The sequence below is a fragment of the Sabethes cyaneus genome, chromosome 3 (assembly GCF_943734655.1).
Source record: "Sabethes cyaneus chromosome 3, idSabCyanKW18_F2, whole genome shotgun sequence".
Taxonomy (NCBI): domain Eukaryota; kingdom Metazoa; phylum Arthropoda; class Insecta; order Diptera; family Culicidae; genus Sabethes; species Sabethes cyaneus.
The window spans coordinates 89,775,489-89,793,396 of record NC_071355.1 but is presented as its reverse complement, the minus strand read 5'-3'; the positions used below and the strand labels follow the sequence as shown (position 1 = coordinate 89,793,396).

The window sequence follows — 17,908 nt, the reverse complement described above, 5'->3', positions numbered from 1 at the left end:
TTTTAGAAACAGAAACAAAATAATTTTCGATTTCGAAGATTCTGTTTGCGTTTTAAAATTCATGAAATTCTAACAAACTAAACATTCAACATGCATTTAGCTATAATCGGCATTAGACCATCTGAGAAAAATCCGGTTCGATCAACATCAAAACATCAAACATCAAAAGGAGCCATTTCAATCAGACCAAACTACGTACGTTCAATATCTTCCCCCGGAGCAAATGAATCTTAGAACTGTCACTCTTACAGCAAAACGTATTCCTGAAAAACGGACAGTGGACAAGCCGCCCGGTCTCTACGAGCTAGAGTAACCCGATTCCAGCATGTCATCAATTATGCATTCAAGTTAACCAATCCAGAATCGTGTACCTACTACTCGAAAGTTCATATTTTTCACTGCCAACATAACTTGGTGCGTGTGCAATCAAGACGTTAGCATGGGAACGAAAGCTGCCATGCCAGACTACATTTATCATGTGGGCATCGCTGGGAATTTCATCCGCAACCCAAGGACCGGAATTGAATCATGTTTCACTACTCTTACGTGCCGGGTTCCTGAAAAAAAAAGTTCTTCCGCAAAAGATCGAAACTCTATACAAGGCAGCAGAGCCAAGCCAGTCGGTGTCTATTGAAATCTCCTGAGGAACGAATGACAGAGTCAGGCGAAACCTCCGTATCTTCATCTTGTGCTCTGACTGGCTGTCAACTACTTGTACCATACGATATACGTTGTTCAATGGAAAAGTTCAACTCAGTCGTCGCCGCTAGGAAATTCACTATACAACAACGCTACAGAGGAGCGACTCAATAAAGGTTAGCATAGCACACTTCCATCGTAGAACCGTTTCCCGAACTAGTTCTGACTGACTGGATGCCATGAATATGGTAATGGATTTTATGGCGAAATGGAACTCCCGCCAACCGAGCGTTAGGATCAGGGCGACCCGTCCCTCGCCTTTGTCGTTTCCGGTGAATAGATACGTGCACTTAGAAGACATAAATTTCACTTAGAGTTCCGCACGCGAGGCCAGCTAACAGGAAGGAAAACAGACACCGAATTGAAATCGGCGCTGCACCCTCCCTCCGTTTCCCGCTCGCGTGCGGTCTTCTTCTGCACGAACGACCGGCCGGATGCCACAAGCAGACGCTTGTATTCTTCGCGGTTTTGCGCCGAGATTTATTCGCGGTTCAGGGCGGCGGTACCGCATAGATTTGCACAAAGTGTGAAAGTGCTTATTACTGTTTGAGTTTCCGGGAAAAGTGTAGCGGCTTAGACCGCGCACTAACCAAGTTCATTTGTTTGACCGGAAGCGTGGTTCTTTCAATGTACACATTCAGGCATTAAATTGTTGATCCCGAGCCCGAGCCACACAAACAGGGGGCTCTCTATAACTAACGATGAGGAACGTGATAATAAATGGATTTAATTAATTCAAACTGCGTCCGTAATTAATTAAACTAATTTAATACAGGAATGACTACATATACCGGAATTTCGTGCAAAACCTAAAAGGTTGAATTTTTTCAACAATTTATGATTTGCTCTAGTTGCAAGTGCGCAAAATATTTCAGATGTATCAATTCCATTGCTACAACAAGCCGATGGATTCTAATCAACTATCGTGTGGATCGTAAAAATCCCTGATTGAATTGTGCGGTCAATTTACTCGCAAATTATTGATAGACGTTTGACCTAGCGTATTCCCCACTCAGTTCAGTTCAGCCAGCATTGAGCAATAAAAGTGATTTATCTTTAATACATTGGAAAATAGCATATCAACCAATTTCCTGCGGTTTTACTGTTTAGTTGCTACAGAAACGACGACGCAGTGCTCGTGTATGACCGCCATTTGGCTTAGAAGTACAGTTCTAAAATCTAATAAGCTAGGAATTTACGTTAAATTTAGAAAATTTATGAAATTTTCATAAGGATATATTGAATGAAATCAGATGAAAGAAATAAAATATTAGAAGGGTTGTGTTATAGACACGACTGCATGGTTAATATGGTCGCAGTGGTCAAACCTACCGACAAAAAAACAAAACCCGAATAGTTTTGCTAGAGACAAAAGTGGCGAGGAAATAAGGAGCTCTGAATTCGAAATCACATTACGAACCTATCCATTCTATTTCACTGCATAAGCAAGCTCTACAATATTTTAGTATATTACAATCATGAGTATAATACTTTATTGCAATGCATAATTCTCGCTGAAACGGGGCCAATACTGACCCGAGGTCTTCAAATATTGGAACTTTTGCACTTGATTGGTTGAAAATGGTTAATAAATAAGAATTGCTCTTACCTCTTAGCCTTAGAATACCTCTTAGGGGTTTCCAGTAAGGCGTACAAGTGTGTAGTAATCAGAGATTAGTTTTGTAATCATTTACGAATTAATTAGGTAATCAATGGTAATCAGTAGAGTAATCAAAAGTAACTTTTTCGAAGGTGCGTAGTAATCATTGCTGTCGGAAACCCCTTGAATACCTCGGAACAGTGGACCCCTCGTTCGCCAAGGGTCCCCAAAGTTTCAAAAAAGTTGAATTTCAAGCGAACCTTGAGATCTATATGATGCGATATTCCCTAAATTTTCAGTGAAACAACTAACAAATTGTATGGGGAACAGGGTATTCAAATGGAGTAAAAATTTCTTGGCGGCCATCTTGGATTTGATCGCCATATTGGATTTTATTAAAAAAAACAGCCGTTTTCGCCATGAGCCCCCCAACCAATTTCCATTTTAAGATCACCATTTGAAAGCTGAGAAAAAATGTCATATAAAGCATTCATTAATTTTGATGCGCAGCGTAATTACCCCGAGTAAAAAATTAATTTTGTGTAGCAACAATTAACAATACATGAGAATTGTAAACCTTTCCGCAGATTTAACTGTTTCTTTTAGTTAATGTCAATGCACACTTAATTTGATGGATATTTCTTATAGCACTTTTCATCAGCTTTCCAACGGTGGTCTTGAAATGAAAATCGGTTGTGGGCGAAAATGGCGATTTTTTGATAAAATCCAATATGGTAACCAAATCCAAGATGGCCACCAAGAATTTTTTTACTCCATTCGAATGCCTTGTTCTTTTTCTTTACATAACCATGCCATTTGTTAGTTGTTTCATAGCAAATTTAGGGAATATCACATCATATAGATCTCAAGGTTTGCTTAAAATTCATATTTGTTTAATACTTTCGAGCCCCTTGGCGAACGAGGGGTCCATTGTTTCGAGGTATTAAAAGAGCAATTCTCATTTTTTCAACCATTTTCAACCAAACAAGTGGAAAAGTATCAATATTTGAAGACCTCGTGTCTGTAGTGGCCCGTTTCAGCGAGAATTACTCCAGTAACAAAAGCGCCAGACCCTATAAGTTATATCGTCTGTGCTTGGAAAGCTGATAAAAAAGGTATGGCATGAAAATTTTTCACTAGCGTGCACTTCAATCAGTAGTAATCTTAAGACAGCAAGACAGAAACTTCGTGAGAAAGTTGGTAAGACAATTGGCAATAGCGAAACATGGAAGGACAGTGAGATAGAGAAGCAGAGAATTCAAGGCAGAAAGTTGGCAAGAAAGAAGCATGGCAAAACAGAAAGCTGGCAAGATAGTAAATAATTGTTGATTTGGTTTGGTTTTTTTTGACAAGACAGAAAATTAGCAAGACAAAACATTTGCAAAACAGAAGGTTTGCATGACGGAGATTTTGCAAGACAGAAAGATGGCAAGACAGAAAGCTGCCAGGACAGAAACTTTGTAAGAAAGTAAAACGGCAAGTCAGTAAATTAGTAAGACAGAAAGGTTACAATACAGATAGTTTGCAGGACAGAAAGTTCGCAAGACAGAAATTTTGCTGGAAAAAAAAGATGGCAAGACAGAAAGTTTGGAAGACAAAAAGATGATAAGAAAGCAGACAGGCAAGACAGAATGTTTGCAAGACAGAAAGTTTGCAAGACATAAAATTTGTAAGAGAGAATGTTTGCAAGACAGAAAGTTTGTAAGACAGAAATTTTACATGAAAGAAAATTAGCGGCTAGACAGAAAGATGGAAAGACAGAAAGTTTGCACGACAGAAAAAAAGACGGCAAGACAAAAACTTTGCAAGATGGAAGGTTAACAAGACAGAAAAGTTGCAAGAAAGAAAGACGGCTAGACAGAAAATTCGAAAGGCGAAAAGGTGACAAGAAAGGAACTTTGTAAGACAGAAAAATGACACGACAAGAAGATGGCGAAACAAAAAATTGGGGAGACAAAGCTTTTGCAAGACAGAAAGTTTGCAAGACAGAAATTTTGCAATACAGAAAATTTGCAAGAAAGAAAGACGGAAAAGCAGAAACTTTGCAAGATAGAAAGTTTGCAAGACAGAAAGTTTGCAAGATAGAAATTTTGCAAGAAAGAAAGACGGCAAGACAAAAAGTTTGGAAGACGAAAAGGTGACAAGAAAGAAACTTTGTAAGACAAAAAATTAACAAGACAGAAAGATGGCGAAACAAAAAATTGGGGAGATAGAGCTTTTGCAAGACAGAATTTTTTCAAGATAGAAAGTTTGCAAGAAAGAAATTCTGCAAGAAATAAAGACGGCAAGACTGCAAGATTGGAAGACGAAAAGATGACAAGGAAGAAACTTTGCAAGACAGAAAAATGACAAGACAGAATTTTTGCAACACAGAAAGTTTGCAAGATATAAAATTGGCAAGACAGAAAGTTGGAAGACAGAAACTTTGCAAGATATAAAGTTTGGAAAACAGATATTTTGCAAGATAAAAAGTTGCCAGATAGAAAATTGGCAAGATAGAAAGATGACAAGACAGAAACTTAGCATGACAAAAAGATGGCAAAAGAGATTGTTTGCAAGACACAAAGTTTGCGAGACAAATAGTTTGCAAGACAGAAATTTTGTAATACAGAAAATTTCTAAGATAGAAAGATAGCAAGACAGGAAGCCTGGAAGACAGATATTTTGCAAGAATGAAAGGTGGCTAGATAGAAAATTAGCAGGTTTGAAAGATGGCAAGACAAAATGAATGCAAGACAGAACGTTCGCAAGACAGAAATTTTCCGAGAAAACAAGATGGCAAGACAGAAAGCTTGGAATATAAAAAGATGACAAGAAAGAAACTTTGCAAGACAGAAAATTAGCAAGACAGAAAGTTGGCAATAGAGATAGATTACAAGACAGAAATTTTGAAAGACAGAAAATTTGCAAGACAGAAATTCAGCAAAAAAAAATGGCAAGAAAATTGGCAAGACAGAAAGATGGCAAGACAGACAGTTGGCAAGACAGAAGTTTGGCAAATCAGAAAGTTTGACGGAAAGATAGCAAGACAGAAAATTAGCAAAACAAGAAGATGACAAGAAAACCAAGGAACTGGCAACCCTATCCCTATTCTATGTGTTTGACAGTAGCCAACATCTACTGCCGGCGTGAGTATTATTTGCAAAAATATGGCTAAGATTTGAAAAAACAGTAATGTACCAATTTTGTCAGACCCCTGTTGAATTTTGGGCGGACAATATGGGGAATTCGACAAAATCGGGAAATTTTTTTTCGAATTTTTTTTTCAAAATTCGAGTCTTGCAACATCGAAGACTTCTACTAATAATCAAATTTTAACCCTCAATTGGTCAACCGAAAGCTCAATGAACCGGGCACAGCACACTGGTCCCGAATTTTTTTTGGTGCGCATTAGCTTTGAGCGGGAAAACTTGGTTTTTGGTTTACGAAACCTTTGGAAGAGTTTCTTAAAATTAAAAGTTGGGAATGTCGATCATAGATGGTGCTAGTGTTAAGGCTAAATGTGAGGTACGATAATTTTTATGGATTTTTCTTCCAAGAGTTATGTCTGTTTGTCTGTGATAACAGATTAATGTGTTCTGCAGTTTTACAGCATATTATTACAAGAAATTTGGATGAAGACAGTAACCTTCTATCTCTTTAGCAAAGTTAGAAAAATCCTGTTTCTCATAAATCAAAAACCGTTAAAAACAATTTTTCAATTTTAGCTGTTTTTGTAGTTGATGTGTGACTTTTTCCTGTTTTAGAAAGTTGTACAAGTAGTGAAAATACACAACATTGCTGAATATAGTATACCTCTATCTGTGCTTAATTGGGAACTTTAGAACTTTTACTACAAAAATACCCTACTTTTGACCCCGAATTACTCGCAAGAAGGCATCATTTAGTTCAAAACCTCTCCCCAGAGAATCAGAATAGTTTCAAGCAGGCTAAAAAGCTTTATAAATCATGTTTAAAGACACAAAAGTTGAACAAAATTTATAGGCTGATAAAATCGGGGGTAGACAAAATCGGGGGCAGACAAAATCGGGAGCTGACAAAACCGGAACATTACTGTAATACCCATCTGCCAGCATACCGGCTTTGCAGAGTGAAACGAACAGAATGTATAGCGGTATCATACTGTTTCATTTACGCAAATGGTTAGATGTTGAGTGCAAAAACATGGCTGCCTAGCAGGACCTTGAAGAAAACAGTCGGAAAGGCAAAAATTACTGGAAATGCTTGCACAAATCTTCGCAAACTTTCCATATTGTAGTTCTATAAGAGTATGAAAGATCGGTTTGTGCTTACATAATGATTTTATATACTAATTTGCCATTGTCAACCGTGATGCTGGGGGTTTAACCAGGATACTGACATTTGTACATAGTTGTTTCACAAATATTTTTATTTTTGTACACAAAATTTGCGCTCCTTCTCTTACGGACCCACAACAAAGCCTGCTTCGGATGACGGAGTGTTCATGAGGTGCCATCACCTGCTGTAGTTTAGGAGACACATGTATTAGTTTCAGCTTTGTGTAAAGCCTTTGGAGAGCGTTCTGCGATTCTTGCCAAAAAAATGACATACTATCAGGGGCCTGGTTTTCTTTACAGACGGAGTAAGGATCTTATATATATCTATATATTTACACTAGCTGACCCGACAAACTTCGTATTGCCACAAATTAACCTGTGTTGTACATAAATCATGAATCTCGGATGATCTTTGTCACAATCTCGAGTTTTGCAAGCCCTCCAGTGGGCGGCGCTTCCGACGGCGGGTCACCGGCAACACTCGCGACCGTCTCGTCCTGAATGATCTAGTGTTACTATAGATAGTTTTTGTGGTCTTGTATTGACTAATGTTTTATGGAAGAGTCTCGAATTTCTCGAGTTCGATTAGTTTTTGAGTTTCGCAAAAATTTCTGTTTTATTTGTATGAGAGTCCATATCCCCCTGCCACAGGGGTGAGAGGTCTCTAACTATCGTAAAATAAATTCTAGACTCCAAAATCTCCCACATGCCAAATTTGGTTCCATTGGCTTGATTAGTTCTCGAGTTATGAGGAAATTTGTATTTCGTTTGTATAGGAGACCCCCCTCTTAAAGTGGGGAGGGGTCCTTATTTAGCATAGAAATATTCTTGCCCTCGAAAACCTTCACATGCCAAATTTTGTTCCATTTGCTTGATTAGTTCTCGAGTTATGAGGAAATTTGTATTTCGTTGGTATAGGAGACCTCCCTCTTAAAGTGGGGAGGGGTCCTTATTTAGCATAGAAATATTCTTGCCCTCGAAAACCTTCACATGCCAAATTTTGTGCCATTTGCTTGATTAGTTCTTCAGTTATGAGGAAATTTGTATTTCATGTGTATACGATCCCCCCTCCTAAAACGGGGAGGGGTCCCAATTCATCATAGAAAAAATTTTTGTCTCCAAAAACACTCACATGCCAAATTTGGTTCCATTTGCTTAATTACTTCTCGAGTTATGAGGAAAATTGTGTTTCTTTGGTACAAGAGTCCCCCCTCTTAAAGTGGGGAGGGGTCCTAATTTACTATAGAAAATATTCTTGCCCTCGAAAACCTTCACATCCCAAATTTGGTTCCATTTGCTTGATTAGTTCTCGAGTTATGAGGAAATTTGTATGGAAGCCCCCCCTTTTAAAGAGGAGAGGAGTTATAATTCCCCTTATAAAGAAGGGAGAGGTCTCAATTTACCATAGAATAAATTGTTGTCACCGAAAACACCCACATGCCAAATTTTGTTCTATTTGCTTGATTAGTTGTCGAGTTATGCAGAAATTTGTGTATCATTTGTATGGGAGCCCCCCCCTCTTAGTGGGGGGAGGGGTTTCTAACCATCACTAAAACCTTTCCAGGCCCCAAAAAACCTCTACATGCATATTTTCATGCCGATTGTTTCAGTAGTTTTCGATTCTATAAGGAACATACAGACAGACAGACAGACAGAAATCCTTCTTTATAGGTATAGATTGTACAAAAAGACGCGTGCTCATTATTAGTTTGGTCGCACTGGTTTATTAACAGTTAATTTTTTCTCCTTTCGAGTACTTGAATACTTCTTCAATATTTCTAGAAGAAATAGTGTTCCCATTCACATCTGATTATGTCGTGACATCGTATGAAAAAATCTACATAAGAGAACATGTTTTCACACAGAAATACGAACGATGTTACTCTGTCTGTCAACGTTAGTTTCTTTTGAAAACGAAAATGTTTTGATACTGGCACAAAGCATAGGAAAACAACGAAAAACAGATGCACAGTTCGGAAGAAAAGAATCAAATGTTATAATTAAGAGAAGGTAGACTGAGCTTGCCTTGATTCATTAGTAAATTGCCATAAAGAGAACAGAACAGTTGTTTACCCGTCTGTGCACAACTTAAGCAACAACTATCTTATGAACTCCTAGCTGCAATGTATGCACAATCCGTTCATGGAACAAATGCAAAAACAAAACCCAGTGTGGTTCTTATGCCTGGTGAAACTGTGCAGCTCACGGAGCCAAGGCAGCAGTGGCACACTTGCTGGTGCAACCTAGATTCTCGATTCAAAGTTGAAAACCCATTTCCTATACTGTACGGTACCGTTCGGCTCTCGTTTTCATCTTCGGACGAGGCTAAGAACTGTGAAGCGATATCATCACGACGTCGGTCGTGTCATAGCTTGTTTCCTTCAGCACCGAATGACTATTTGCAGCAAAGTTTCTAAGGATTTCCCAAACTTTAATATAACAACTCGAAAGTCGCTTCAAACATACTGCTACTCGAACGGCAAAAAAGCCCAAGTGAAAAGGGAAAACTATGCTGTGCAAGCAAATATCATCATTCATTTCTTGTTCACTTTGAAATTGAAATATTAAGTGTTCGGAGCGCAGTCAACTCTTGGATAGCTGCCTCGGTCAGGACTTGAAGCGGGCAAAGCTGTGGTACCGTTGGCCCAGCGGGGAATTTGCCGCAGACTAGTGGGGAAACGAAAATATGTGCTACCGACCTCCAATCCGCTCAACAGCGAGTCAAAGCGGGGCAAGACTTGAGCAAAACCCGCCGCCACTGCACTGACTGCTGCTGGCAGCCAGGAGGAAACGGGATAGAATGCATGCAATTATAAATTCTGCCGTGGGATGGGACCGCACAGTAGACTGCATCATCTATATTGTGCGGACGGTTGTACCTGTCCTGACTGCATGAAATCGCTCTCGGAGTGAGCTTGCCGGTTGTGTCTCCCCAGAGCGCAGTCACTGTATTGGATGGCAGCATCTCTGATGCTGCATAACGACTGTAGCCAGCGTTTGTATTAAAACCGTTTTTCTATTTAATATGCACGCCAGGCACGGTAATGCTCTAAGGATATATGAAGGACGTATTTGTACATATATTCTGCATAAAATTAATCTGTACAAGTTCCGGTCGGCGGAGCACCACACCAACTGTGAACTGCACACAGAAATGTTTACATTAAATGTTAAAGTTCAAATTTTGAAATTGTTTTCGTTTGTACCGACGAAAAGAGTTGAAGCATTACAATTTAAGCAAGTTTTAAACTTTTGTAAATCCGTGGTATGCTTGATATAGGATATGCTCCAGTAGTTGTGGTAGTACCAGTAGTGTTGGAAACTCTGAATATTCCATTATTTTTGCAGATTTTTATAAAAGTTTGATGTATCAAACTACCAGTGCCAATATCATTTGGCAAGTACCAACATCTGCAAACATAATGGAATATTTCCACCACTACTGGTACTAGGTACCACTACTACTGACTGATATTACTGACGATTGAATCTGCGAAGAGTGGCTAACCATTAAGCCCCACACTTTTTCCAGAAGAGATAAAAAGCTGAAACTCTCAGGAAAGTTTTGTTTTAGATCGACTAAGAAAAAACCGCAGAGATGTATTTTTGATTTTGTCTCTATGTCCCGCAACGGTACGCTGAAAAAATGAAACCGTATGGATTTACAGAAGGGTGGAGGGGTGGTATGCAGGTTTTACATAGCTTTGCCATTGCGGATAGGTTAGAACATTAGATTCGAATCCAAAAATACTGTCATTGACGTTCCCACTTCCATCCGAGGACAAAGTTACTAGTTTGAGCTGACTGAAAATAACAAGACCTATTATGTTTACACGGCTGTAATTTTGTTATATGTAACATCTAAGCTTTGAACTAAAACAGGTCGATTAGATTTTTTTCCAATCTTTTTTTGTTTCTTAGGGTCCAGGTTGATATATGCAACCTAGGCTTCTCTAGAATCGAGGTGCGTTGCGTTTTCGCAACGCTGGGAGGAAATGGGTTAACCGTTATGTGTTCGGCTGGGTACCCGGGTACCTTTTGAGACTTTATAGCCTCGAAAAACAAGTTTTACGACAACTCAGCCAGCTAAAACTCGTAGAATGCTCCTAACTAGTGGGAATAAACCATTTGTCATCAACAGATTGCCTGTAGCAGCAGGGGGGGTTGAAGGGGGGGCCTTCGAATTTTTTTACCCCATAAGTGTTCGGATGGGTACCCGGGTACCCACCGTAATGAAATGCTTCTAACTTTATCAATTCTTGACCGATTTTGGATCTTGAACCGTCAAAAGATTGGAAAATTTGTCTATTTTTAGAGCATGAGACTTACCAAGCCTGGGACCACGTCTGGTTTCCGTAAATCCGGATCTCCGGAACCATGTTCCGGATCCAAAACAAATGTGTAAAATTGTCAATAAAACCACACAATATTGGTATCAAAATTCATGAAATCACTCCAGGAGTTGATGTTTATCCATTTTGAGTCCATTCAACTTATAGTCTTTGGAATGGCCACTCCGGAGCAGGTTCCTATGGGGCCTTACGGGACCGCTAACATATTTGGATAGAAAACCCTAGCAATATGTATATCAAAATTCACGAAATGACTCCAGGAGTTGAGTTTTATCCATTTTAAGTTCATTTGATAAGCTGTCCCTGGAATGGCCACTCCGGAGCAGGTTCCTGTGGGACTCTATGAGACCAGTAACATGTTTGAATGAAACCCTAGCAATATGTATATCAAAATTCGTGAAATCACTCCAGGAATTGAAATTTATCCTTTTTGAGTTCAGTTGATGACATGTCCTTGGAATGGCCATTCCGCGGCAGGTTCCCGTGGAGCCTTATGAAACCATTAACATGTTTGGATAGAAACCCCAGCAATATGTATGTCAAAATTCATGAAATCACGCCAGGAGTTCATTTTTATCCATTTTGAGTCCATCTGACAAGTTGTCCCCGGAGTGGCCATTCCGAGGACAACTCGTCAAATCGACTTAAATGAACAAAAATCAATTCCTGGAGGGATTTCATGAATTTTGACATACATATTGCTAGGGTTTCTACGTAAACATGTTAGTGGCCTCAGGGCCCCATGGGAATCTGCTACGAAGTGGCCATTCCGGGAACCACTCATCAAATGGACTCAAAGTGAATAAAAATCAACTCCTGGAGTGATTTCATGAAGTTTGACATACATATTGCTGGGGGTTCTAACCAAACATTTTACTGGTCTCATAAGGCTCCAGAGGAACCTGTTGCGGAATGGCCATTCCGAGGACATGTCATCAACTGAACTCAAAAAGGATAAATTTCAATTCCTGGAGTGATTTCACGAATTTTGATATACATATTGCTAGGGTTTCTATCCAAACACGTTACTGGTCTCATAGAGCCCCACAGGAAGCTCTGGAGTGGCCATTCCGGGGACAAATCATCAGATGGACTCAAAATGGATAAAACTCAACTCCTGGAGTGATTTCGTGAATTTTGATATACATATTGCTAGGGTTTTCTATTCAAATATGTTAGCGGTCCCGTAAGGCCCCACAGGAACCTGCTCCGGAGTGGCCATTCCAAAGACTATAAGTTGAATGGACTCAAAATGGATAAACATCAACTCCTGGAGTGATTTCATGAATTTTGATACCAATATTGTGTGGTTTTATTGACAATTGTACACATTTATTTTGGATCCGGAACATGGTCCTGGAGATCCGGATTTACGGGAACCAGACGTGGTCCCAGGCTTGGTAAGTCTCATGCTCTAAAAATAGACAAATTTTCCAATCTTTTGACGGTTCAAGATCCAAAATCGGTCAAGAATTGATAAAGTTAGAAGCATTTCATTTCGGTGGGTACCCGGGTACCCATCCGAACACTTATGGGTGTTAAATTTCCCGTACACATAACGGTTAATAATATAAGCAGACACTTAGTTTACGTTAGTGGTGACGATCCGTTATCTGAAAACTGCGGATAAGCCTCGTTGAACATTTCCAGCACCCGAAGCAGACCGCGAGGTAGGCACGAATCACTAGTCATTTTCGCTCTCCACATGATTCGACGCCTTTGATTACATGTGGGAGTGTACGGCTGGCGTCTCCGAGTCGCAAGATTCCTTACAGGCTCAGTGTTGTTTAAGTGATTTTCATGGCTGAGGCTTTCTTCGTTTCGGGTTGAACCCGGTTGGAAGCCCGCTCTTGCACTTCAACTTCCAACCACTGACTGCATGATCTTCTTCCCATTCCAGGGCCAGCTACAGACAGGCGGCCCTGCTCGGGTGATCGCATGCCAATAACTTTTGATGATCGTAACTCTATTATGGGTGTATCTACTTTTTCCATGTGTGGACTCATCGCTGCGACCAGTATCATTGAGCTATTGTGATAACGCCCGGGTAGTTGCTGTATGACCCGCACTGCACTTCTTTGAGCTATTGTAATCGCTATTGAGTGAGCGATATGTTTATTAATTTTTATGCATGCTTGTGTGTACTGGTGTTATACCCTTCCTTCAAACCTTGATCTACTTTACCCGCTCGTTCCTCGCTGCCAGCACTGTCCTATATTATAGCCATCCCTGGCGAGGATTCATTCGTTTCTCTAATCAGTACACTTAACTGTACTTTTGTACTGTCAAGAGGCTTCAGTGGGTAATATAGAAATCAGCATGAAGGTAGGGTAAATGAGGGGGCCTGATAATAAACCCATGCTAAAGTCACTTGACAACGCGTGGTCTTATTCTACTAAGATTCAAACCCACGACCATCCGCTTATCAAAGCATACTCGGTAACCTTGCGGCTACGGAGCGGCACTGCTTGCGATGTGCCTTCGCACTACTCCATTACCTGTCGAGACGTATACCGATACGGGGATGGCGACCAACTTGACATCCAGCCCTTCACAGCCACCATCGCAGGATTTCTTTTGCGTGAGTGTAAATAGCGTCGCAACCGCATTCACGACAACTGTACCCGTCGAGATGTGGGCCAAATCAAGAGTGCCCTCCAACAAACCGCGCACTCCGTCACATCCACCATCACAGGATTTCTTCAACTGCCGCTTTGAACATTGTCCATCTAAGTAAAAGGACCATTTTGGGAAAGATCCCATCCCCCACACATAAGCGTCCGTCCAGAGTTTTACCGCGCCCAGAGTCGCATTGCTTTTGATCTGTGTGTCATATGCGGCCTGGACACGTCCGATCAATGGGTCACAATATCCTCTATATACTCATCACCATTCCATCGAAGCTAAGCGTTGCCGGCTTGCTGGTCTGCCCTCCATCTTCGCTGCACCTCGGCCAGAATTCATGAAATCGATCTATTTATGACGTTCCGAGTCATCTATTTCACATTTCCTCAATGATGTTGTCTACTTTGAGTGTAGGCATCTCCGTGCGCATCGCTTCAAACCTGGGGCATCAAAGATCACATGCTCCGGTGTTTCCTCCAAGCCATCACACTCTGGACAGAAGGGTGACCTTGCGTAACCGAATCGGTGTAAATACTCTCTGAAGCAAGCAATCATGTTCCGAAAGAAATTTCGTCGACGATTCGCTTGTCAAAATAGACTCAGTAACCTTGTGGCTACGGAGCACCAACCGCTCACTTGGTTGTAGAATCATTAAGTTATAAGGTGCCGCCTTGATATGGGACCAAACGCTCTAGGCTGAAAAGGTTATTCCTCGTTGCTCAGCGTTCGCACGAATGTCTCCTTCCCTTACTAAACGAGCTTAGTCTCTACCGAGGTTGGTTACTCGAGCCCCGCTAAGGTTGTTTCCACTCCGGTTTCGGGAAGATAGAGAGAGGAGTTGCTGGATAAGATGCAAAAAAGACCACTATGGGCTGTATTTTATACCATCAGATATACGAAGCACCGATGTTACCTACGCATTATGCAGCCGTACACAAAGAATTTATGGTGCCCACTTTTGACTGTAAAATATATTCTTATATTTATAGCTTCTCAGTCACGATTTTGGTCAGCCGAAGAATTCTTCATCCGACCAATGTCGCTTGTGACTACTCCATTCATAATCAGCTTCCACTTCATTATCGCCAGATACTTCTCTATTAGACGGATCAGAGACAATTTGGTGGACTCAGTTTTTTGTGATAAACGGGACTCCATAAGAGTTTAATAAAACCCACATTGTAACTTGGTATTGTAGCACTTTCTTGCTGTAATGACAGCTGAATAGACCTACACAAAACGTAAATGGGGGACTTAATAAAGGGCAAAATCCGTTTATTGGGGCACTCACTTTGGTATACTTCCGAGTTCCTAATCTTATCTGTCACAAAACATTGCTTTTCTTGCCACATGAACAGATCCCTTACCAAATCATGACTTATTTTTGTGAACTTATCCGCGAAAACAAACCTGAATAAATACCTGATGTAGAATTTGACCCGCGGGATTTGGTTGAAACCGGTTTTCTCGTAGATTTTATTGTCCAGCAAGACACATCCATCGCTTTTCGTCAGCACCCGGTCGATTGTTGTTTGAGGTTTCAGTTGGGTTGTGTACTTGCTCACTAACACTTGTAGCTATTCCTACTACCCTTTATGCCTGCTTTTGTTCGACAGACTTCACTGCCAGTAGTAAGTATATAAGACAATTGGGGAACTGGAGTTACGATTCTATTGCTTCTGACCTTGGTCACTTTGAATCGCGATTCGAACATACGACGGCTAGCTTGTTGCACCAGTAACGTACCTCTAGGCCAACTGGAAAATGATTTGAACCGTATTGAACCGAATATTACTATTCAAAGCACCTGTTTAAATAAATTAATTTTAAAACCAACTAATTTGGTTCTCACGATGTTCAATTACAGCACGCAGCGACCCACGTTCAGGTGCTTATTTTGCATGCTTATAAATAAGTTCAATACTATTCGGATTGTATCGACAACTGGCGCAAGCTACTGAATAAAACAGAAAAGGGCGGGTACTTACTGCGTTTCCCATTCGGTCGAGAGAATATGTGTCCCGTATCAGTAACGGTTGATCGATTGCAGTTGTCTATCAGTGAAAACCATTTACACGCATCAGAATTTCTTCGATGCTGCCTCGTTATATGGCTGATTGGTGGAATTTATTCCAGTAGCACCGTCGCTTCGGAGAAGCGCACAAACAGGTACATAAACACGACCGAACCCACGTATACGCATCTTCCCAGCAGTGCAATGGTAGCTACCTAGGAGCAACCGATCAGTAATGTTATTTCGATTCATGAATTATTGATGAGTAAATATTTGCCAGCATCGGAGCCTTGTAACCACTCTGTTATACTTTCCTGGGCATGCGAGATCTATTCCGGTGTGGTAGCAAGCTCCCAACTGCGCCTTGGTGTGCATATCCGATGTCGTGTTTTTCCAAAGCTCAATTTCAATAGCGATATGATTTTTCATCCGCTCAATTCCCATAGCGAACCCATCCACCTACTCCAGAAAGGACGAATAACGTCAGCCAGTGAGTGAGTGGTTGATTGCTGCGCAGAATATTGCACTGATTTACTGGAAATTATTTTCAATGACCATTCATCTGTACGTGTGAATAATTCTTGACCGAGCAGTTACTGTGTGTGAAGGGAGGACTAATTACAGAACAGGCTCGCACCACTCTTGATAGAACAATGAATTGTAAGACCAGATTGCTCAAGTTGCTTTATAGATAGAGGCTTGATAGTCTGTGCCTAGAATGATTCCGAGGTATTCCACTTCCTTGCAGAAGCTCAATCTGACACTGTTGAACAGTATTTTCTCCGCCTGTTAGAGAATATTACGATAGGGACCTTCATATATGAAGCAAAATATGGCGATGATAAAAGCCCCACTCGGATGCGATTGGAGAATGTAACGATAAGGAATTCTCCAGTGGCGTAAACAACGAGTTTGTGATCAGCTTTGATAGCTTATTTGGAAGTACGTCGACAGACAGTTGCAACCATAAACAGGAAACAGTTCCTTCTTAGTTATGTTGTGTTATGATTGTAATGAAACTGATGTTCATATATTTTCTCCATAATTATTGATGAACTAAGATGAATCTATATGTTTCAGGAGAATTTACCATTTCATGCGCTGCTTTACTATAAGATGTGTATCGGACTTAATAAATATATGAATACTTGACATAGATATTCCTTAGTGTCTGTCTGTCACTATCACTAGCATGCAAGCCATAAAAACTTACAATTTTATGCACTTGCACTTATTCAAACTTACGTGCTCTGGAGTTCTACCTCTTGTTCTTGGTGCTTGGTACTAGGAACAATTGTAGTTTTCTTACGCAACTTAAACCGTGGAAAAGGTTTGTGTGATGGAACAATAATGGTTATTAAAACTCTTTATGAGTCATTCATCACATGTGAGATAATTATCTGTAACTCTCCCTAATCGATTTTGCCTAGCCATGCTTCCTACAGAGACGTTAATATCTAGTAATTCTAATCTTGGCAAAGACTATCAACAAAGCGCAAGGCCAAACTTTTAGCCTTAGTGCATTTACGACCACTCGATTTCGAATTTTTTCCATCGCTAACCCAGTTTACCTCACTCTTCAACTACTTCCAGATTATCAGTTATGATTCGACACGTGGGGGCGTCTCTGTTGTCACCGAGAAAGGTGACACGACAACATCTTTTTTGCTGATTACGGGCGCCAATCCAGCGGATTCCGGACAGTATACCTGCAATCCGTCCAACGCCAAAAGCAGAAGTGTGACCGTACATGTGCTGAATGGTAAGTTTAGTTTAGTTTTTCGCTTGCCGTATTAAGCTACAGTTACCAGCCAGTAGTACTTCAGTCGCATGCTCTTGGAATGCGAATTATCCGTTCATCTCTTTGTTAAAGGACAGCTTGAGGGAAAAATTTGACAGGTGTTTCCCATTCTGTTTCCAGGGGAGTTCCCAGCAGCGATGCAGCGCGCGGGCCAACCGTATCATCGCACGCCCCACGGCCACCAGTTGTCAGTGCTGTTGTCTGTGCTTATCTCATTGCTGCTGTGCTCCATGCTGGTAACCGGGCTCGAACTAAACATTCCGACGTAGCCGCTTTGCTAGATATCTACGCGAGCCTAGTTCTTAGATGGTTTTTGTTCTTAACGCACACAATCTGTCGAGTACTGATCAATCAAATTACGAATCCCATTCGCCTAGTGTGTAACAGTTTACCCGATAGCAGCATACGGGCACCACGGCGGTCTGTCCTGTCGGTGCCCATTCACGTCACTCCATCCCTGCTTGCACGATGGCAGCACAATCACCGTCGACGGATATCGACACTACGACTGGAAGCACA

General features: G+C 40.8%; 1 protein-coding gene across 1 annotated transcript in view; it reads left to right on the top strand.

Annotated features, from left to right (window-relative positions):
• The window catches only part of LOC128739863 (zwei Ig domain protein zig-8-like), a 164,319-nt gene extending 146,661 nt beyond the window's left edge, over nucleotides 1-17,658 (top strand). Inside the window, exons 5-6 of the mRNA XM_053835364.1 lie at nucleotides 17,182-17,350; nucleotides 17,510-17,658. Coding sequence (XP_053691339.1) covers nucleotides 17,182-17,350; nucleotides 17,510-17,658 — 318 coding nt within the window. The remainder of the gene's footprint in view (nucleotides 1-17,181; nucleotides 17,351-17,509) is intronic.
• Nucleotides 17,659-17,908: the final 250 nt, after the last annotated feature.